The sequence below is a fragment of the Phaethon lepturus genome, unplaced genomic scaffold (genome assembly GCF_000687285.1).
Source record: "Phaethon lepturus isolate BGI_N335 unplaced genomic scaffold, ASM68728v1 scaffold10263, whole genome shotgun sequence".
Lineage (NCBI taxonomy): Eukaryota > Metazoa > Chordata > Aves > Phaethontiformes > Phaethontidae > Phaethon > Phaethon lepturus.
In genome coordinates this window covers 1359-25389 of record NW_010528400.1, presented here as the reverse complement: position 1 = coordinate 25389, position 24031 = coordinate 1359, and the positions used below count along the sequence as shown (strand labels likewise).

Genomic DNA, 24031 nt, shown 5'->3' with positions numbered 1-24031 from the left:
TGTCCTCATAGGAGAGGTATTCCATCCCTCTGAGCATTTTTGTGGCCATTCTCTGTGCCCGCTCCAACAGGTCCATGTTTTTCCTGTGCTGAGGGCTCCAGAGCTGGACTCTAGTCCAGGGGTCTAGATGGGGTCTCACCAAGCAGAGGGGCAGAATCCCCTCCCTTGACCTGCTGCCACGCTTCTTTGGATGCAACCCAGGATACAGTTGGCCTTCTGGGCTCTGAGCACACCTTGCTGGCTCATGTCCAGCTTTTCATCCACCAGGACCCCCAAATCCTTCTTGGCAGGGCTGCTCTCAATCCCTTCATACCCCAGCCTGTACTGATATCGGGGGTTGCCCCAACCCAGGTGCAGGACCCTGCCCTTGGCCTTGTTTAACCTCATGAGGCTCACATGGGCCCATTCCTGAGCTTGTCCATGTCCCTCTGGATGGCATCCCATCCCTCAGGCATGTCAACCACACCACTCAGCTTGGTGTCATCTGCAAACTTGCTGAGGAGGCACTCAATCCCACTGTCTATGTCACTGATGAAGATACTACAAGAGTACTGATCCCAGTACAAACCCCTGAGGGACACCATTCATCACCGATCTCCATCCTGACACTGAGCCCTTGACCACTACCCTCTGAATGCGACCATCCAACCAATTCCCCATCCATCCAACAGTCCACCCATCAAATCCATCTCTCTCCAATTTAGAGAAAAGGATGTTGTGGGTGACCATGTCAAAAGCCTTGCAGTAGTCCAGACAGATAACGTTGGTAGCTCTTCCCTTGTTCACTGATGTGGTCACTCCATCACAGAAGGCCACTATGTTGGTCAGGCAAGACTTGGCCTTGGTGAAGCCATGCTGGCTGCCTCCCATCACCTCCCTGCCTTCCACGTGCCTTAGCATAGCTTCTAGGGTGATCTGCTCCATGATCTTGCAGGCACAGAGGTGAGGCTGACGGGTCGGTAGTTCCCAGGGTCCTCCTTGCTACCCTTTTTAAATATGGGTGCAATGTTTCCCTTTTTCCAGTCACCGGGGACTTCACCTGACTGTCAGGACTTTTCAAGTATCATGGAGAGTGGCTTGAGAACTACATCAGTGAATTCCATCAGGACTCTGGGATGTATCTCATCAGGTACCATAGACCTGTGTACGTTTAGGTTCCTCAGGTGGTCTCAAACCTGATCCTCTCTCGCAGTAGGAGAGATTTTGCTCCTCCAGTCCCCATCTTGCAGGTCATCCCCTCAAGAGGTGTGGGAAGAGAGATTGCCTGTGAAGACTGAGGCAAAGAATTTATTGAGTACCTCAGCCTTCTCCTCATCCATTGTTACCAGTCTGCCAGCCTTGCTTATCAAGGGAGGTACACTTTCTTTGACCTTCCTTTTCTGGCTGACATACCTGTAGAAACCCTTCTTATTTTGCATCCCTTGCCAAGTTCAGCTCCAGCCACACTGTGGTCTTCCTGACCCTATCCCTACACAACCAGGCAGCGTCCCTGTACTCATCCCAGGATACCTGTCCCTGCATCCAGTGCTTGTGCATTTCATTCTTGCCCTTTAGTTTGCCCAGCAGGTCTCCACTCAGCCATGCAGGCCTCTGGCCTTCCTTTCCTGATTTCTTACACCTGGGGATTGAGATTTTTTGCTCTCTGTGGAAAGTGTCTTTAAAGATCTGCCAGCTCTGTTCTGCTGCCTTGCAGTTTCCCAGGGGGTCCTATTGACTAACTCCCTCAAGAGCTGCAAGTTTGCTTTCCTAAAATTCAGGGTCCTGACTTTACTGTTTGCCTGCCCCATATCCCTCAGGACTGTGGACTCCACCAGTGCATGATCACTGCATCCCAGGCTGCCTCCAATCTTGATGTCACCAATTAACTCACTCACATTGCTGACCAACAGGTCCAGTGCCGCATCCCCTCTGGTAGGGCTGTCTATTAACTGGCTTAAGAAGTGATCCTCAATGCGTTCCAGGAGTCTCCTGGATTGCCTACAGCTTGCTGTGCTACTTTTCCAGCAGATGTAGGGGTGGTTGAAGTCCCCCAGCAGGACAAGAGCCTGCAAGCGTGATACCTCCTGTAGCTGGAGTAAGAAGGCTTCATCAGGAGACTCTCCTTGATTTGGGTGGCCTGTAACAGACACTAACCACAAGGTTCCCTTTGTTGCCTCAGTCTCTAATTCTTACCCATAAGCTTTCGACCTGCTCGTGGCTATTATTCAGAGACAACTCTTCACACTTTATCCATTTCTTAATGTAGAGGGCAACGCCTCTGCCCTTCCTCCCTCACCTGTCCCTTCTGAACAGCCCGTAGCCATTGATAGCCACACCCCAGTCGTGGGATTTGTCACACCAAGTTTCAGTAATGGCAACCAGGTCATAGCTTTCTAGCAGCACAGTGGCTTCCAACTCCTCCTGTTTGTTGCCCATGCTGCGTGCATTGGTGTAGACGCAATTCAGCTGTGCCACTGGCTGTGTCATCTTTTTAGAGGAACACCCCTTAGTTCCTTTGAGGTCTTTCTCTGGTGCAACAGGCTGAGGGATGTTGCTAGCACCTCATCCCTCTAACCTTGGTGTGTCATCCCAGAGCTTGTCATGAGTAAGCCTGATATTATCCTCCTCTCCTGTCCTGTCTAGTTTAAAGCTCTGTCAATAAGCTCCACTAGCTTGTGAGCAAAGACCCTCTTCCCGCTTTGAGATAGGTTAATCCCATCTGATGCCAGCAAGCCAGGTGCCATGTAGGCCAACCCATTATCAAAAACTATGAAATTTGGCGGTGACACCGGTCACGGCGCCATACATTAATAGACTGGGCCTGTCTGTTTCTTTCTATGTTGCTGCTGGCAACTGGAAGGAGAGAAGGAAAAACCTGTGCACCAGATTTCCTAACCAACCATCCCAAGGCCCTTGAAGTCTCTTTTGATTGCCCTTGGACTATGAGTTGCAGCTTCATCACCACCCAGATGGAAGAGCAGTAGTGGGTAATAGTCTGAGGGCCACACCAGGCTGGGAAGTTTCCAAGTGATGTCTTTAACCCAGGCCCCAGGGAGGCAACAGACTTCCCTAAGAGAAGGGTCTGTCCAGCGTATTGGACCTTCTGTTCCCCTCAGAAGGGAGTCGCCTACAACTATAACCTGTCTTTTCTTCCTTGTGGGGATGGTTGTGATGAGGGGGTAGGCCTTTCTGACCTTGGCAATACCTTCGGTGTAGCTGGACCATTGTCCACATCATCCATGAACTGTCCTTCCACATCCAGAGCCTCATACCTGTCGTACAGAGGCACCTGGGGAGGTGAGGTGGGCAAGGAGGGGATTTGCCTGCCGCCCTGAGCACGGCACTTGCCTCAATTCTCTCCTTTCCTTTAAAGCTACTGCCTCCAGCCTGACAGGGAGAAGATACAGGACCCCCTTGATCTTGGTTTTTTCCTGGTGGCTGTTCCTGTTTCTATCTCAGGAAGGGCAGAGCATGGTTCCATGAGTCCATCTTTCTTGGACTCCCTGATGCTCCTTAATCTTTCTACATCATAGCTCTGCCACCAAACTGAGCAGATCTTCCACCAGGTCACACCTCACACAGCTGCACTCGCTACTGCCATCCGTTATCAGTGAGAGGCTCTGGCACTCTCTGCAGCCTGAGACTTGGATAGCTGCATGTTTCCGTGGGAGCTCTGTCTGGGTTGCCACATCCATTCTGGGAAGTGCAGAGAACATGGCTTTCTGCCAGGTGGATAGAGATACGGCTTTCCACACTGCTGCTCCTTGATAAGTTAGCAAAGTTACCTTGCCATGACCAGTCAGAATTGCTCCTTTACTTCTAACCAAAGTTTACTTTGATGGCTCCTTTTTAGTAGGAGAAACATTTCAGATCTCATCTGCACATCCATTTTCAAACCACTTGCCACGAGAGCTGCTGGACTGTCTGAAGAGGCACATGGGATGTCAAAGGTAACCTCTAACAACTTGGCCAGAAAGCAGTATTTTGTAGGGATACTATCTGTCTTTGGTGTGTAGCCATTTACTTTGTCTACAATTGGGATAAGCTAGATTAACAGTGGCAGAGTCCATTTTTGGTTACCGGCACTGGTCAGTTCTTTGTTTACTGTGTAGTAGAAGTAGAATGCACACACAAGTAGGTCCTCCTCCATTTCTTACACAGGAAACTGCTTCTCATAAATTGATCCATTCCATCCAGTAAACACATTCTTATTGGGAGGCTCTAACAGTAGATGGCTTTTTTAATTAATTGCCTCAGATTATTCAAGGTCAGTGTATACCTGTTTGTTCTTGTATTGAAATTATCTTTAAGATAACTGCTCTTCTTCCTCCCTGGCATTTGCCCCCCAGCACGCACAGAGAGAAAACATGAACATCTTTTTTCAACATTGATTCTACTAGGATAAATGAGCTGAGCTTTTAAAAATGGTCTCTCACACAGCAGGATGTCCTTTGACCTAATCATCACAGTAACCCCTTTGTACACGAAAACTGGAGCCTAGCCTTCTTACGGTTGGAGAACAGAACTGTATTGGAGAATGCAGCACTCCAGAAGCCAGCTCGCTGCCTTGAACAATGTCAGTAATACTTCTTCATCTGTATAGATGTGGTGGGTTGACCCTGGCTGGATACCAGATGCCCACCAAAGCCAATCTATCACTCCCCTCTTCAGCTGGACAGAGGACAGAAAATAGAATGAAAGACTTGTGGGTCGAGATAAGGACAGGAAGAGATCACTCACCAATTACCGTCATGGGCAAAACAGACTCAACTTGGGGAAATTAGTTTAATTTATTACCAGTAAAATCAAGAGTAAGGTAATGAGAAATAAAATAAAATCTTAAAACATCCTCCACACCCCAACTTCTTCCTGTGCTCAACTTTACTCCCAATTTTCTCTACTTTCTACCCACCAGCATCATGGGAGGAGGGGAATGGGGGGTGTGGTCAGTTCATCACAGGTCATCTCTGCTGCTCCTTCCTCCTCAGCAGGAGGACTCCTCACACTGTTCCCCTGCTCCAGCGTGGAGTGCCTCCCATGGGAGACAGTCCTCCACAAACTTCTTCAATGTCAGTCCTTCCCACAGGCTGCAGTTCTGCACAAACTGCTCCAGCACGGGTGTCTTCCACGGGGTGCAGTCCTTCAGAAGCAGACTGCTCCAGCATCCTGCCAGCAAACCTGCTCCAGCCTGGGCTCCTCTCTCCACAGGGCCACAGGTCCTGCCAGGAGCCTGCTCCAGTGCGGGCTTCCCATGGGATCACAACCTCCTTCAGGCATCCACCTGTGCTGGCATGGGGTGCACCACAGGCTGCAGGTGGAGATCTGCTCCAGCGTGGAGCTCCAGGGGCTGCAGGGGAACAGCCAGCCTCACCATGGTCTTCACCAGGGGCTGCAGGGGAATCTTCGCTCCAGCGTGTGGAGCACCTCCTGCCCCTCCTTCTTCACTGGCCTTGGTGTCTGCAGAGTTGTTTCTCTTTCTCACTCCTCTCTCCGGCTGCAGTTATGCAGGGGTTTTTTCCCCCTTCTTAAATACATTATTCCAAAGATGCTACCACCATTGCTGATGGGCTTGGCCTTGGCCATTGGCAGGTCTGTCTTGGAGCCACCTGGCATTGGCTCTACCGGACACAGGGGAAGCTTCTAGCAGCTTTTCACAGAAGCCACCCCTGTAGCCCCCCTGCTACCAAAACCTTGCCACAGAAACCCAATACAATCAGGAAACACTTTTTTACTGTGAGAGTGACCGAGCACTGGAATAGGTTGCCCAGGGACGTTGCAGAATCTCCCTCCTTAGAGATATTAAAAAAGTGTCTACATGGGCAACTGGCTCTGGATGGCCCTACCTGAGCAGGGGAGCTGGACAAGACAAACTCCAGAGGTCCATTCCATCCTCAATAATTCTGTGACCTTCATTTTATTGTTACAACTGTGCCTTCTATCTCTCGGTCTGTACCTTGGTCAGACCAGTTCAGCTTCCACTCTTTTGGGGATCCATCTAGCCTAGCACAGTCTTCTTTGGTCTGTTCCAGACTGAACTTGAAAATGTCATTTGTCATTACATGAAAGATTATGTCATTGTTATAAAAGCATTTTCACCTCACATCCATAACTTATACCCTTGACTTTGGACATCATCAAGCCATTCTATTTTCTGGATGTGTAAGGTGATAGTCCTATGAATGATTTCTAACAGATAGCCACGAAACATCTATATCTGCCTCTTACATCTGCCTGTTTGAAATCTCCAGTCTTCCCCTTTCTAGCGTCTGCAGATCATTGCATCTTTTGTTCTTTTTCACAATTTTCTGTACAACACGTTACTTATTTGGCTCCAGCTTTTATTTTTCACAAAAAAAAAAAAACATTTCTGGCTGTTACTGAGATTTCCCTAGGAATGATTTCCATTAAAGTCAAGATTTTTCATGAGCATGGCAAAAGGCACAGTACTTTTAAAACATGTTGCCAAGAGAATAACCCCTCCCACTGTTCAAAAAAAAAAGATATAGAAGAGCTCTATCTTTCAAGAAGGTTTTGCACATGACTGAACTGTTATTAACTTTATTCTGTTATAGATATATAGACACACTGGAGATATGAAAAAAAATGTTTTTTTTGTTTTTTCCTAATAAAGCAGAAGTATCTTGGACGCAGGTTAAATTTTTGTCCTAATACAGAAGACTCCTGCAATCAATACAGTCAACATTGGCCAATTCAGGGAGAAAAAATAAACTGCAGATTAAAGAGAAGAATTGGCTGAATTCCACTAGGGTCATGTGCTATTTCATTACATCATCAGTGTCTGTACAGAATTAAACAAGACAGATAGAGAAGGCCTCAGCACTGTCAAGCTAGGAAACTATATTTTTTGCCTTCTTGACCTGACTGCACATTGAATATTATAATCATGTGACAGCATATTTTGTACAACATATTTTGTACCACCTACAACATATTTTGTACCGCCACAGTAAGCTTAAATACAGTAAATACAGAAGTTCATGCTGCTCTCCAGATTTTTTCTATGTAAATCCACAGCCCACTATTTATTTCCTCACTAGATTGTCCATCAGTGTTATGTTAAGACAGCAAGACTTGGTGTTGCAGCTGTTAGTCACAACAGAGCAATTTGATGTCTCCTCAGTGATGGTATTCATCTAATTTCTTTGAGTTCTTTCACCTACTAAAGTAAACTACTTTTAGATCTTTTTTCATTTAATCTTTTCAGAAGCACTATTTTTTGCTGCCAATGCAGCTGGTCCAGCGCAGATGCCTGGGCATTCATTCAGCTCTGGAGCAAGGATGATATCCAACCACAAGGAAACAAACGGTGCACTACACTGCTTCTGATGAGCAAGCAGATGGAAATAGGTTGATAATGTGACTAAAGTATACAGTTACCATCCCTACAGTATCTGGGTGCCTCATAATTTGTAATGTACCTATGCTTGCAATTCTCCTGGGAAATAATAATAGAAAGCTATAAATTACTCCAAACTTACAGATTGGTAAGTAAAGCCCAAAATCAAAAAAGGACTACAGTCTAAATTGCATTTCAGGCAGAATTTAACATCCTAATGCTAATAAAGCAATCTATGCAATGTCTTACATTCTTCACATCTGGCTTTGTTATATAACTTAGGTAGGCATCTGAGCTGTTGCTGCTGTGTTTGCCCATAAGCACAAGCTTACTCAAGCTGCTTGGTTTGCTGCTGAAAGCCTTATGGAGTCTCAAAGCAAAGCTTCCTGGTGGTCATAGGCCTAATGGGCCACAACCTGAGCAGCATGCTCCACCCACATTACATGAGGAAGGAATCCTCTTCTGTCTTAACAGCCTAAAAATTAACCCACAAAGACATTAGATGAGTTACATTTTAGCCCTCTGGCACCCTAAGAGCTTGAATTCTCATATATCCTGAGAATGCCCTTGCATCATACTTATCTAGTGCTGAGATAATTTTTGAAGCCAGGCAGTTAAGTAGTCACAAACGCAAAAGTTACATGGATGGAGAGGAATAAGTGAGAAAGGCTGCAAGATCATGCCTATTTCTGGAAAGGAGGAAGGATTTCAGATCCAGTTCTTGGGCATTTCTTACCAACTTCCCATTGGTCTTCCATTCACTCTATTGTAAATCCCAACCTAGCTGCCTTTCTCACAGTTAATACCTAGGAAACTTAGGCAGCTAACTCAGCTTTCTGACTTCTATTCCTGTGTCCACACACCTAATTGATGATGCAGAGCTCAGTATGGTAATACTGAATTTCTTATGGGAATCTAGCAACATAGATGTTCCCACTCAACTAAAAGACCTCTCCAAGTTCCCAAACACTATAAAATGCAATTTCAAAAACAGACACAAGAAAATTTTAAATGGTAAAACTTCAAAGAGGTTCTAGAGACCCACTTTAGCCAGGACTGGTTGTAAGTTACCTCTCACCCCTACTTTCAAGGCAGTAATTGAACAACTAGCTGAAACATTATATGTCTGAAGTCTTTAGTTGCTGCACAATACAAATCAAGAAGTGAGAAACACCAGCATATGAACTCAGCCAAATCATTAAGAGCTAGATTTGTCTTTCCTGAATTCTGTGGGAAGCAGAAAAAAAACTCACTGAAACAGATTCAATTCTTGATGCTTATGGTTGTATGATCAGCTTAGTGCTTAATACAGTAAAACAACACAAAAGCAAAAAGGTCACAGAAACCAGAGTTTAAAGCATACAGTAACACAGACTTGTAGCAGCATTCTTGGAGCACAGAAAAGCCTCAGTACAAAGCAAGGACCAGTGAGAGCTCAAGAGAACCAGAAGGAGCCTCCCAGGTATACAGCACTCCCCCAGATGGAGAAATCGCCAACAAAACTCCAGAGTGAAACAATAAGATAAATTCTGAAAAAAAGCTTTTTAGAAGTGGTTTTACTGGATATTGAAATATTTTTTGAAGTTAGATTTATTACAGGTTCTTCTACTAACCTTTGAATAGCTGGACAACGCATTCCTGAAAAGGAGACATAAGCTGACTAAGGGATTTAACCTGAATTTAAGATCCTTAGTTTTCAGTAAGTCGTCCATGTCAAGCCACTCTGATCAAGCTGGTAAGTTAAAAGACACACTGAGATTTTAAATTAATACTTTCTTTATGTAACAGAATTTTGCAGGGCTTAGCATGATTCACTTTCTGAGCAATGATACATTAAGTCTTCAGTCCAGCAGTGACCAAGCCCAGAGTTTCACAAAGGGAACACCAGTTCTCCAGTTCTTCTTTTTTTCACACAATTTCCTTTTAATTCGTCTGAAGTTACATATTTGGCTTAACACTTGCCAAAAAAAGAAATTATACAGAATGATAACTGCAGCTGAATTTTAAGGCCACCTACGTAAGTTGCTCTTATTCTGGATTTTTTCCTTGCCTTGCTACCAGTGGCAACAGAGGAGACAATTTCTATCAATCATTTCACAACAGAAAAGGTGACAAATCCATGACATCATCAAGAGGCTCAAACTTGCTTTCATAAGAGCCCAGCCCATGCAGACTATTGATCCTTATGGCAATTTGCTTCAGTTCTAATCCTCTTTAGCTTTTCTCCATGAGTTAGAACAGAAGCAATACATCTGTCAGTCGTGTAGAAAAAAAACAACACAAGAAGCCTTTGCAATCCATTCTACTTGACATTTTAAATCAAATGAAGTTTTGTTTAGAAAATAAAATGCCTTCCCTCCAACACCAGGAGCTGACGTTCATCAGCTGATTTAGCTGAATCTTTTAACATTACCATTTTAAACTCAAGAGCAAAAAGCAATAGTTTTACTGTAATGAAATTTGATTTTATGTTGATATCAGTAAACTCCCTAGTCATATATTACTGAAAAAACGATACACAAAAATGATCTCACATAACATATTTCTACATACAATATGCACTCGGTATTTATAAACCAGATCCTGTAAAGGCTTTAGCGCAGGTGAAGAAAGGCTCCCTGGACTGGTTTAAATGCCAGGTGCCCCCTTGTGGTTAGCACCATCCTTCTACTCGAAACCAGGCCGAGAGCTGAACTACACGAACACAGTGTGTCCTGTTCGCACCAGACATTGGCAATGGTCAGGGTAAAGAAATCAGCCTGCAGTCTTGTCGGAAAGTTCAGGCTCCTTCAGTGTAATAGGGGTAGGATGCTGCTACAGCGTCCCTAAATCCTTATGTCAATGGTCTCCACAGCATTGCTCATCGAGGTTATCTGCTGACTTGGGGAGGAGGAAGTTAAAATGGAGACCTCCATCGCTGTTCAGATTGACAGAACAAGTTGTTGCTGACTCTGAAATGTTTCACTTAGCAACTCTCCTGGTAGGCCTGAAAAAGGGTGGAGATTGCTTCCTAGAATTTTCTCTGGAAGATATCCCAGGTCCCAGTCAATAGCCAAGGAATTCTTGAGAACAGCCAGATAGCAGTGTCACTTGACTGCAAGATTTTTCCCTGGTTGTTTTCTTTGAAATACAAAGTGTATTCTGCCTCTGGGAATACCACAAAGTGATTTGAGTAAAATAGTCTGCTGGTTTGTGCAAGGCCACCAGGAGGAACAAGTAATGCCAACATCACAAGGAAAGGAAAAAATGCAAATCAAAAAGGTCTCTTGGAGGCATCCAAAACACTTGTCTGAGGTCAGATGAAAGAAGTAGGAAGAGGAAGTCTGTGAGGAGGCAAGATACAGCTTGAAGCAGTGAGACTAGACTACAGAACTTTCTCCAAAATAATTCCAAGTTTCATGAAAATACAGAATAACAGATTTCTTCTTCCCATAAAGCTACTGGTGACTTAATCCAACAAAAGCAACAAGGTTCATTTAACAGGGACTTGCTAGGAGAATTGTCAACATTTCCTATGCCATTATAAAGTGCTGATGTTCCCTATAGGCAGTTAGCAACACCTACTGAAATACAAAGTCTTTGTTGTGTGTTTTCATAAACCCAAGATTCCCCTCCCGTCATGTCGCCAATGCCTTTTGTGTGTGTGATGCTGCCACACGCTCTGCTTACAGTTTAAAACTGACAGCAAAAACCCTGAGGTGGTGTGTGAAAGTCTCAGTTCTGTGTCCACTGTGCCCTCAGAAAGGCAGCTTTGCAAAGCAAGTATCTGGCCCTTAATGTCAGAATTTTCTCAGCTATGGTGCTGGACATTCCTGAAAATGATGATTTATCACAGAAACCTTGGTTCCTTGGTAAATCTTAACTAGAGCGTTGCTAAGGCAATGCTATCAGGAGTGTGCTTTTCTGAACTGATTTTGCAGTATGCTTTTCAGTATTTGCATACTAAAGCTGCTATCTAGGGATCCTTTCTTGCAGAAATGGTGAGAGAGAAAGGAATAATTTTCTTTCTGCTTATATGGGAAATTATGCTTAGCAGAGAGCATGTATTTCACCAAAACTCATTTAATGAAAAAATGTGAACAAACGAATCCAGCATGTGTAACAGAAGCAAGTAAAATTCACATTATGTTATACTTTAGAGAGAAGGCATTCCTTCTGTAATTATTTCTGAAGTACTGTATGACATTTGTATTATTCATTGGGACATAAAGGAAATTACTGAATAAACAGTTTTCACTGTTGGAACTCCCTTGTGCTTGTCACTGTTCAGGTTATTTTTAATCTGCCCTCAGTACACAAAAATTATTCTCTAAACACTGGCCATAAAAATTTATGTGTTCAAGGTATTGGTTCTGCACTTACTGTCATGTGACATCTACATGATCTTTTGGAAACAAAAAAAAAGTATTATCTCAAGTCAGTATAAGGACTTCAGAATGATAATTGTATATTTAAATGGTTTAGGAGTGTTTTTAATAGCAAGAAATCATTCATCAGTAAGATTCTAATTCTAAAGCAAAAATACTGCAAGCCATCTGCAACAATTATTGCAATTTATCAACACATAAAATCCTCTGTGCTTCCTTGTTCATCACTCGAGAATTTGCATTTGTATTCTTCTCTTTCATTCAGGTTTTTACAGCTTGCTGACTGCCAGGGTCCCTTATGACTGATCTTTTTTTATTTTCCCTGAAGTGCTTGATATCAAGAAAATATTTTATGCTATCTATCTCTAAATGGGATGAATTACACTACGGACATGTTTTTCTTCTTCTGTTGACTATGGTAGGACCTTAAATGACTAGCTGAATGAGATAAATCTCTATAGTATCTTTGAGATATCTCCTCTGTTAAATACAGCTAAAATTTCTTAGAAAGTTAAGAATTATTACAGGTCCTCTTAATTACTCTAACTGCATAATTCTAACTTCCTTGGGAACATAGGTTAAAAAGACATGCAGATACTATTTAATTTTCTAAATATATTGCCCAGAACCAAATCAACTGTCTACTGTTGCCATATTCTAGAAATTGTATCATCTTGCTGGAAAAATCACTTTGCTATCTTTCCACGGAACTTCATATGCAACTGCACATTGAAAGCTGAATATCACAGCGTACTTTTGATTTAGCACACACACACATCTGATTTTATATATACCCACTCTCAGCATTTTTACTTTGAGCAAATGTAGACTGATGGCTGGCTGCAAAGCTCTTTGTTTTTCTACACCCACTCACCACATCTGCTCTTTATTCTCATCTGTGGAGAAACTAAATATTCCCCCCTACTCCCCTGAACAACTCTCAAAATCATAAAAAGGGCTTGGAAAAACCTATATGCTTAAACACCACAAAATGATCTGTGTATTTTTTTTACCAATGTTTTATCTCCTAAAATTTAAAAGAAAAAAAGCAGCCCTGCATTCTCTAAGAGTATCTGCAAATATACACTGTCTTTTCCAATAGCTTCAGTGAAAAAAAAACAGCAAAGCCCACAAAATACATCTACCTTCTTCCCCTCTTTCCATCTCCAAAAACTGAAACAAAGAAAAATGAAACATTTCACTAAATCCCTAAGCACTCTTTTTTCCCCTCTGGCTAGCAAACAGAAAAATGTATTCACTCTAAGCTGGAAGGCTGAAGAAAGGACTTAAAACTGCAGAAGAATTCTGTAAATTCTGTCAATTCTGTGAAAGAAAAACCTACAGCATGGCACATGGGCTCCAGACTTCCCTAGGTGTCACTGAGTTAGTCTAGGACCCTCCAAACTGCTTCTAGACTCCTTCTAGCAGTATGAATCTTCCAGTTGTGCTGTCATTCTTTCCTTTGAAGGAAAAGTAATCAAACCTCTCAGAACCACAGCTAACAGGTGAGGAGGCAAGGCAGTATTTAGTAGGGATTAGAAATGTACTGGATTGGTGCAGCCCAGCTGCTAGTAAAGAAGATCATCTCACTGGTAATGACTCTTCGAGTGCTTGGCAAGGTGTAACTGGATTTGTTCATCAAATCATAGAATGGTTTGTGTTGAAAGGGACCTTAAAGATCATCTAGTTCCAACCCCTCTACCATGGGCAGGGACACTTTCCACAAGACAGGTTGCTCAAAGCCCCATCCAGCCTGGCTTTGAACACTGCCAGGGATGGGGCATCTACCACCTCTCTGGGAAACCTGTGCCAGTGGTTCACCACTCTCATTGTAAAAAAATTCTTCCTTATATCTAGTCAAAATCTACCCTCTTTTAGTTTAAAACCATTACCCCTTGTCTTATCACAACAGGCCCGGCTAAGAAGTCTGTCCCCATCTTTCTTATAAGCCCCCTTGAAGTACTAGAAGGCTGCAATAAGGTCTCCCCAGCGCCTTCTCTTCTCCAGGCTGAACAACACTAACTCTCTCAGCCTGTCCTCACAGGAGAGGTGTTCCATCCCTCAGATTATTTCTGTGGCCCTCCTTTGGACCCCCTCCAACAGATCCACGTCTTTCCTGTGCTGAGGGCTCCAGAGCTGGACACAGGACTCTAGATGGGGTCTCATCAGAGCAGAGTAGAGGGGCAGAATCCCCTCCTTCGACCTGCTGGCCACACTTCTTTGGATGCAGCCCAGGACACAGTTCGCCTTCTGGGCTGCAAGCATACATTGCTGGGTCATGTTGAGCTTCTCATCAAGCAACACCCCCAAGTCCTTCTCCTCAGGGCTGTTCTCAATCCATTCTCCTGTATTTGTGCTTGGGACTGCCCTGACACATGTGCAGGACCTTTCACTTGGACTCGTTGAACTTCACGATGTTCGCATGGGCCCACCGTTCCAGCCTGTCCAGGCCCCTCTGGATGGCAGCCCTTCCCTCCAGCATGTTGACTACACCACACAGCTTGGTGTCATCGGCAAACTTGCTGAGGGGGTGCACTCGATCCTACTGTCCATGTCACCGGCAAAGATGTTAAACAGTGCTGGTTCCAATACTGACCCCCAAAGAACGTCACTTGTCACAGGTCTCCACTTGGTCAAGCCATTGACCACAACTCTTTGAGTCCAACCATCCAGCCAATTCCTTATCTACCAAGTCATCCATCCGTCAAATTCATGTCTCTCCAATTTAGAGGTGAGGATGTCATGAGGGATGGTGTCAAATACTTTGCACAAGTCCAGGTAGACGTCAGTTGCTCTTCCCTTATCCACCAATGTTGTAACCCCACCGTAGAAGGCCACCAAATCTGTCAGTCACAATTTGCCCTTAGTGAAGCCATGCTGGCTGTCACCAACAGCCAGTGAAAACTGAGGGAAAATGGCATTGAGTACCACAGCCTTCTCCATATCCTGGGTAATCAGGTCTCCCATTTCGTTCCAGGTTTGGCTTGAGCAGTTGCTGGTGAAGACTGAGGCAAAAAGGTTGTTAAGTACCTCAGCCTTCTCCATATCCTGGGTAAGCAGGTCTCCTGTTTCCTTCTGGAGAGGGCCCACATTTTCCCTAGTCTTCTTTTTATCACCAACATACCTATAGAAGCTTTTTCTTGTTGCCCTCGATGTCCCTGGCCAGATTCAATTCTATCAGGGCTTTGGCTTTGCTAACCTGATACCTGGCTGCTCAGACAATTTCTCTGCATTCCTCCCAGGCTACCTGTCCTTGCTTCCACCCTCTGTAGGCTTCCTTTTTGTGTCCGAGTTTGTCCAGGAGCTCCTTGTTCATCCATGCAGGCCTCCTGGCATTTTTGCCTGACTTCCTCTTTGCTGGGATGCATCGCTCCTAAGCTTCAAGGAGGTGACCCTTAAATATTAACCAGCTTGTACGCTACCTTGGGATAAAGAGGTCCCTGAAGAGACCAGGTTCTGACCTCCTGAACCCCAGGGTAGTGAGTTTGCTGTGCGCCCTCCTTGCTGCCCTAAGGACCTTGAACTCCACCATTTCATGGTCACTGCAACCAAGGCTGCCCTTGAGCTTCACTTTCCCCACCAGCCCCTCCTTGTTGGTGAGAACCAAGTCCAGCATCGCACTTCTCCTCGTTGGCTCCTCTGTCACTTGGAGAAGGAAGTTGTCATCAACACATTCCAAGTACCTCCTGGTTTGCTTATGCCCTTCTGTGTTGTCCTTCCAACAGGTACCAGGGTGGTTGAAGTCCCCATGAAGACCAGGGCTTGTGAACATCAGGCTGCTCCTGTCTATCTATAGAGGCCCTCATCCGCTCGGTCTTCCTGGTCGAAGCAGACCCCCACTATAATGTCACCTGTCCCTGCCCTCCCTTTAATCCTGACCCATAAACTCTCTGTCGGCTCCTCATCCATTCCCAGGCAGAGCTCCGTGCGCTCCAGCTGGTCACTGACATGGAGGGCGACAGACCCTCCTTGTCTCCCCTGCCTGTCCTTCCTAAAGAGCCTGTACCCTTCCATTCCAATGCTCCAGTCATAGGACCCATCCCACCACGTCTCCAATAAGATCACAGCCCTGCAGGCACACGCATGTCTCTAACTCCTCTTGTTTACTCCCCATGCTACGTGCATTAAGTAGTATCAATTGGATGGAAATAAACACTTCTGATACTGTAAGCATGCATGCCAGTCAGTGCTTTACAGGCTGACAGGAATAACATTGTCTGATGCAGACTCTACTGTAAATTTTCTAGATCAGTGTTCTGTCTTCCAAGACTTTTCTTCAAATATAAACCCAGCTGTATTTTCAAATCAACTCTGTGAAACAGCAAAGTGGAATGGGAAAGATTTTGTACTCTTTTTAATTAACTGTTTAAAAAAAAATATCCTGCCAACATAGAAAACACCACGGTCTCTAGGACAGTACTAAAATTGTCAAGAATGTTTACAATCTGAAAGCCATGGATCAGATCAGAAAGAGCAGTTAATCATTCACACCCTGCTTACAACAGATAATCATTCCCACTAACAGGGCATGCAGTCTCCTCTAGGCTCAGTAAACTCCCATTAATCTTCAGAATCTGAAGCACAAAAGTTAGATGGAAACACTTCTGTAAGCATAAGCAATTGGAAAAAAATCATCAGAGCCCTGCTTCATAATGTTCATTATTCTTCCTCATGTTACAAGGCATTACCACATCTTTATCTACTTGCTTTATTTCTAAAAGTGGGTAAGAAGCAGGAAAGGTCTCAAAGTAAAAGATTTCAACAGATGACAGACTAAAGAAAAAGCAGTTCTGAATCTAAAATTGTTTTCACTTCATTTACTATTTTAGACGAATAAATGGACAAAATATTTGCTGGTTTTTTCTTGCCATTTTTTCCACAAGATCACAGAAAAATGTTTCATGCTTTGTTGAAATACAGGTCATGAAATATGACCATATTAAGAAATAAAATTTAAAAAATGAAAACAAATACTTCCTTCAGTGTTGCAAAAATGGTGTATTTACTGTACAATGAGGAATGTAACTGTATTATGCAAAATGTTACTGAAACTATTCATCTGTGTTATCACAGTTGATATAAAACTGGGAGTAGCAACTGATAAACCAAAGGATTGTGTTGCCATTCAGAAAGGCCTCTAGAGAAGCAGGCAGACAGGAATCATGGGAAGTTCAGTTCAACAGAGGGAAATGCAAAGTCCTGTCCCCAGGGAGAAATAACCCCAGGCACCAGTATATGCTTGGGGCTGAATGGCTGCGAAGTAGCTTGGCAGAGAACGACCTTGAGGTCCTGGTGGACAACTAGAGGACCATGAGCCAGCAATGCATTATTGCTGCAAAGGCGACCAATGGCCACCTGAGCTCCATTAGGAAGAACATTGCTAGCAGTTTGAAGGAGGTGATCCGTCCCTTCTCTTTAGCACTGGCGAGACATATCCAGAGTGCTGGGTCCAGTTCTGGACTCCCTGGTACAAGAAAGATATGGATTTTCTGGACTGAGTCCAGCACAGAGCTACAAAGATGATTTAAGGGACGGGAGCATGTGATAGATGAGAGGAGGCTGAGAGAGATGAGACTGTTCAGCCTGGCAAAGAGAAGGGGGATCTCAGCAATGTGTATAAATACATGATGGAAGGGAATGAAGTAGAGGGAGCCAGGCTCTTCTCAGTGGTGCCCACTGACAGGATGAGAGACAATGGGCACAAACTAAAACACCTGAAAACTGATCACAAGAAAGCACTTTTCTTACTGTGAGAGTGGTCAAACACTAGAATACGTTGCCCAGAGAAGTTGTGGAGTCTCCATTTGCAGAGAGATTAAAACCCCAATGAGACATGATGCTGGGCAACCTGCTGTAGTTGGCCCTGCCTGAGTAGGAGGGGTGGACTAGAAGATATCAATGGGACCCCTTCCAGCCTAGATGATTCTGTGATTTTGTGACCAAGGTTTAACATTTTTCCTTTTATTCATGGAACTAGTCCAGTCACTCCATCTCATATGCCTTATTGCAGGTCCAATCACACAACCATGACTCATTCACTACATGATTCTTCCCAACATTCAGGTCTTATGTACCTCCTATTTAATGATTTTACTCTATACTTTATAAATTTATAAGCAACTGCATCTCTGAAACAGTAAGAAAGTAAGCAGGACTGACTGTTTTGGTTTCTAGACCAGGCTGTTGATAATTTCTGTCATGAAAAAACAAAGATTATATAAGTTCTTCAATTATACTGCATTTTTTTGTTAACCAACTACATGCCATAGTACTCACCACAGGCATTTGATCAAAGGTGCGAACAATGGACAATCGATCTACAAATAAGCAGAATATTTGACCCATTGATATAATTTCAACATGTAATCACTAATTCTATTGAAAACCAGTTATGAATACCATTTCTACCTGCTGGATTGCCACGAATAAGCTCCATCTTCTTGTGAAGAATATTAATCTGCTTTTCCAGTTTTTTGTTCAATTCTACTTGTGTCTCATATCTGGTTTTCCATTCATTACCTTAAAAAGAAATACAGAGTTATTTTGTTTCCCAGATTACTTTGTGCCATTTCAAGCAAAAGTTAGCATTTTTTCAAACTGTTCCCTCTTTCTTCTGGAGACTGAGAAATTCTCCAGTTGGTAATCCTCATAATGAGGATTCCTGCATACAGAATGTGGCCAGAATATTAACCGACTCTATGAATTCATGTTATTCATAGTTTCATTAATAATTAAAGCTAACATGCAGCATGTAGTATTCCTTAATTTCACATTTGCAATATCACAGTTATACTAGTCATGTTTGAAAAGGGAAAACTTAAATTTCTAAATAAAAATTTGTATCTCTGTAGAGCCAACCCAAAATAATTCATTTTCTGTGTTTCCTAATCAATTAGCATGACTCTGTTGCAATTCACTTACCTTCATCTTCAACACTGCTAAGTCTTTTTTCCAGTTCTGTTACCGTGTTTCTCAGTTCAAATATTGAGATTTCAAGCATTTGCCTATGGTATTTAGAGAAGTTAATAAATTGGCTATTGCATTAATCTTATTATTAAAATCAAAAAGAATAAATTGAATCTATTTTCAAAATAAGCATCTATTAGTCTTTCCTATGTAACTATATCATCTGGCCTGTGGTTTTCTTAATGTATTTTTCTCTGTGGATACTACAGTGACTCAAAAACAACAGAAACATTTCTACTTTCTGAATAAAATTACTTCCATAAAAAAAGAAGACCAACATTTCCTAAAATTTAGTTACTCTCTAGCAGATCATCAGAATTAAACAAATGTAGAGAAGACAATGGCTTTAATTTTTCATTTAAAAGAAGATGCCCAAGTAATATGGTTTTTGCAATAAGAATATGCTTGAGAGATGTGCTATTTCAAATTTTGAAATAATTCTCCATTTTGACTTACTGCTCAGTGATTAATAATTATTTCCTAAATTGTACCCATAACAAAACCAATCAAAGCATACCATGTATTATGACCATCAGAAAAGAAAGACAATGATTAAAGTAAGATGAGTGTTACCAAAAAATACAGTAGCTAAAGCCACCATCTTTTTCAGTACCTTAAACTTAGTCTTGTGGGAAAATACAGTTTTGCCCACTGATTACTTCTGTATGCTGGTCGGGTGGCCAGACAACGGACAAGTACCATGGAAACCGGACCCATTCTTCCTTGGAAGGTATGACCAGAAGCAGAAGCTAGCAGAGGACTTACTCTGATGACAGCACAAGCCATCTGCATGCATCATACAATGTGCTGAATGATTCTCATCCTTTTAAGTGGCAAGATGATCGTTTGGTGTGCTACAATGACTCATATGATCTCAATCATGCCACAAGGAAATTACTGCTAACTAAATTACCGACCATATTTATGCCAACAGCCCAGCTCTGTTTGGAGATGCCTATGAGAAATGCTCCTGCCTCTGAGACCCCAGGAAGTCTACCCACACTAGCACAGCTGCAAGAAAAACATAGCGCAACACAATGCAAGAGCAGTTTGTGGTTTTGTCCTTTCAAGTTAAGTTTGGAAGGTCAAGATTTCAAGAAACAACCAATGGTTCTTGGGTGCCTCCATTTTTCAGTGCCCAAATCAAGATATTTCAAAAGAACTGAGAACACAAGTCTGCAAATAAGGCCCTTTGGAAATTGCTTTACCATACCAATATGACGATAGATATCTCTTAAATCTTAGCCTAGTTCATTAAAACATGCAAGAGAGAAAATCACTGTGCTGTCCTATTTTTTGGTGGTGTTTTTAAAGGGGGGCTTCCATGTCAACATGGCTCTTCCCTTTTGGAACATGTCCATAATGAGAAATGCTCTTCAAGAAATAGTTAATTATCCTGAGAAATCAAAGCTCTGACAATAGAGCTGATCACTCAGAAATGGTGTCACCTGTTGCACTCCTCATGCTCACATTCAGTTGGTGACATTTCTTTTCTGTAGCTTGAACCATCAGGTTTCAACTGAAAGCTTCAGAAGCAGAAGCACACCAACCATTCATAAGAAACAGAAGAGCTATGCCTGGAACCGGGAGGGCTTAAGAGCTGAAACAGCAAAGAAATATAAAGAAGAGTAATTTAAGGTAATTCAAGTAAGTTTTCAGTGCAAGAAACACACTGGAGCACAGTAAGACAGACATCTCAAATGGCAGGGAACAGCTGGGTCCTCCAATCCCTCCTTGCTCCATTGCTCTTTTTGTCCCTACCAACATTAAATTAGACAGTGGAAACATAAGCAAAGAAATAATGAAAGTACTGGTTAACTTGCTGGAAACAAAAAGGGTGTGGTGAAAGCCCCAGCAAAAGATAGACTTGAAACACGTGAATCATAAAGCTTAGATGCAGGAAAACAAAAAGTAATCTGATTGCTGCTGCCTATTTGCTCCCACTCCAAGTGAAAGAGGCAGATGGCTAAGAAGAAGAAAGACAAAATTTTACTACATCGCTGTTATCATTCCAATACAAATAGATTAGGTTTCTTGTAAAGCGGATTTCTATCAACCTCTCAGTGCTTGGAAAGGAGGAAATTATGATGATAGTGAGTGTTAAAATGGGTTTTTTTGGAAGGAAATAACACTATAAATTAGACACAGTCAAGGCTGTAACTAGAGCTGAACTGTATCAGAGTTAAATTGTTCTTTTCAAACAAATCCTGACTAGATGCTTAGATAGATGGATACAGAGGGATAACACAGGAAGAATGAGTTCCTTAAATCCAATGTTTTAAGTTTTTAATTTCTGTTACCATTCCAAGACTATATACAACATTTCTTATATTAGATTTTATTATTTTTTCTGCACCAGCAAAACTGCCAGCCAACGTCCAATTATATTTTATCCTGATGAAAATGTGTACAGAAATGAGAAATTGTCAAGTGTCAGTCTGTAATTGCTACACTGACAAAAAGTCTTATTTTCATCTGGCAACTGAAACCAGGTTTAAAAAAAACCTAGTTATTATTAAACATTTAACACTCCAACAGCACCCAGAAAGTAGCCAGAGTGGAACCTCTCTAGTCAGTGTATATGCAGTAAATTACAGTCCATGCATTGACAGAAAAGGGATGTAGAAATAAATCACTTCGCCCAACTTGGTAAATAATTCAGCTTTTTAATGTATCAGAGTATTTTGCAATTCTGGAGTTATTTCTAATTGTGATAGGAAGTTACTGCCATTCCATGTATCTGTTACTGTGAATTTAATGCAGCTGTGTATAGCTGCCTGCCCAGAAACCGGGTCTGCACTTAGAGGGACTGTGGTGTGACTAGACCTGCAACCTCACAGGTGTTAAACATAATTAGACATATTCAAGGCTTATGAATCTTTCCCACATCAGTGGACAATTTATAGTCATCACAGAAGAAAGCCCATAAATCCTGGAAGCTCACATTTAAGTCATCAGGGGAACTTAACTACATCCTTGCATATTAAGCATAATAAGAAAGCTCTTATAGAGAAAAGGAGAAAAAAGTTCAGTTCAGGTAAAAAGGCTGTAACTGAAATGACAAAAGAAAAAAATTGCTGAGTTTCTTTTTAAGACAATTTACAGGTGTTACTCTACTTGAAAGTGACAGCCACTTAGGATGAAAGCCATTTTCCTGCACATTTTGCTATCCAGATCTGAATACCTGGTACACGTATCAGGCAAAAGACTGCCTGAAGCCATTTTCTATAGAGGAGAGAGAAACCAAAGAAACATTACAGGAGCAGCTCAAGGCAAATCATCAATTCTAGGGCATCAGCTCTATAACATGGCAGACCTTTACTGATTCCTGTAGAAGACAAAATATATAGATGCCTTCAGAACGTATGAACATAGCAGAAACAATACTGCTCAGTGCAAAAGGCACCACAGGGAAGAGCATATACAGTATTGAAAGCTACAGATTTCTGGCACTTGCAGGCAGCAGTGTGCTGGGAAAATACCGCAGCTTTCCTTGCCAGGAAAGCCACAGAAACTGAAATCTCACAAGCTGATTTAACACACAACTCCATGAACATTACTAAGTAGCTGACATGAATAAATACATGGCTTTAAGACCTCTTTGTCTGTTAAGAAGTATACTGCAGCATTATATGCCTTCTCTCTCAGAAACATTTGCTGTGACATTTCCCAGTCAAACCTGTCCTGAATCTTGATTACCGTAATTCAGAGTCAGATTTAAGCTGAGTTTCATTAAAGCCTTTGCAAGACTTCACAGTATTACATCCACAATCATTGAGAATCAGCAGGTACTTTAGGTACAGACACCTTACTGATATGGATGATTCAATTTACTCTTTGAAGTAAAAATCTCTTCTTCATGAGTATTAAATGAGAGTCGTAGGTGGTCTGTTAGCAAACTGCCTAAATGGCACTGTGATCAAATAAACCAGTAAAAAGACAAGTGTGAGATGATTGTACGGAATGACAGCTATCTGCAAGCCAGTCATTCTCAGCTTGCCTTATATCCACTGGAGAGAAACAGGGACCTCCTAGGGTGCGAGTCATCTCACGTGAAAACAGCCAGCCAAAGTAGGTCAGATGAATCCCACCTTCAAAGAGCCTTTCTGTATTTGTTGACAATACATGAGTCTGGTTTAGATGTAGATGTCTAACAACGCTGGCCACTAACAGTTAGGCTGACTAAATAACATCTATGAAATAGGTAATAATGGTATTGTCTATTTGCACACACAAGATACACACAGGAAATGGGTGCAGAAACTACCTGGAGCAGCAAGTCTTTTACTGTCATGCCATAGAAATAAAGTTTTTTTTTAAATACGTATTTTCCTTTCATTGGCAAATAAGTCACCACTTCACAATGTGTCCTGGGCTTTGGGCCCAGTCTTGCAGAAGATTCTCAAGGATATTAGCAAGAACTTAAGGTCCATAAAGAATCCAGGTTTTCATTAATTTAAAAAAAACATTAAATCAGAGCAGTGAAACAAAGCCAATACCATTCTGCTTTTTACCTGAACATCTATATCAGGATCCTGTGTCAGATAAAAGAATTGGTGCATGCAGAGGATAAGTGATATATTACACTGACACACTACTGTTGAGGAGACTTAGTAAAAGGACATTTGCTTACACGTTGGTGCAAGTATGTACAAGCTCCTTTTTCTGCCATTTTGAATGCATAAGCTGCCGAACCAATTTGACTCTGTTAATATTGGCTTTCCCCTTTCCATTAGTGAATAAACATTTTATGAAGTCCACAATTGCTGGACCAGTTTGAACAGAATCTGCAGCCTAGACGCTGAAAGAAACACTACCCGGGGGAAAAAGCAGTATGGAATAGAAAGTTTGAAAATGGTATGTAAGTGTAAATATTAAGGGTCTGACTTAAGGCAGCACAGGAGCCTCTGACATTTTCTAACTTTTTATTAACATTCAAAATGCAATCGTGTTCTTTAACACGGGGAAAAATATGTAACTTCCTAAGCAAACTGGGAAAAAACCAACCTAGAATCCCACCACTGCATGAGCATTAACCACCAAAGCACTGAAACATTTACTGCATAAGCAAGGGGACTAACTGGTAGCAGTAGCAAGTCCTCATCTTCTCTGGAAATTGCACTAGAGAAATACCGTACCTTCCCTGTAGGTTTCAGAGATATTTACTGATAGTAGGGAAGAGTTAAATCCAGCTTTCCAGTTTTATTCAACATTGTAGAAAGAAGTGTTTAAAGAGCACCTTGTCATCCATTTGATTGTTCTTCTCCCAAACAGGCATGCACCCACATGAGGTCTTTCCTGCTCTTACCCCATCACGGCTTCCAATTTTCTTGAACTGGTGGTTAATTTTCTTCCTAGTAAC

General features: G+C 42.3%; 1 protein-coding gene across 1 annotated transcript in view; it reads right to left on the bottom strand.

Moving 5' to 3' along the window:
- The window catches only part of LOC104618145 (coiled-coil domain-containing protein 169-like), a gene marked incomplete at its 5' end in the record, with an annotated part of 31935 nt that extends 8580 nt beyond the window's left edge, over positions 1 to 23355 (bottom strand). The window contains 5 exon segments of the mRNA XM_010283668.1: positions 17980 to 18020; positions 18112 to 18222; positions 18625 to 18707; positions 20118 to 20269; positions 23303 to 23355. Of these exon segments, the coding sequence (XP_010281970.1) occupies positions 17980 to 18020; positions 18112 to 18222; positions 18625 to 18707; positions 20118 to 20269; positions 23303 to 23355 (440 nt within the window).
- Positions 23356 to 24031: the final 676 nt, after the last annotated feature.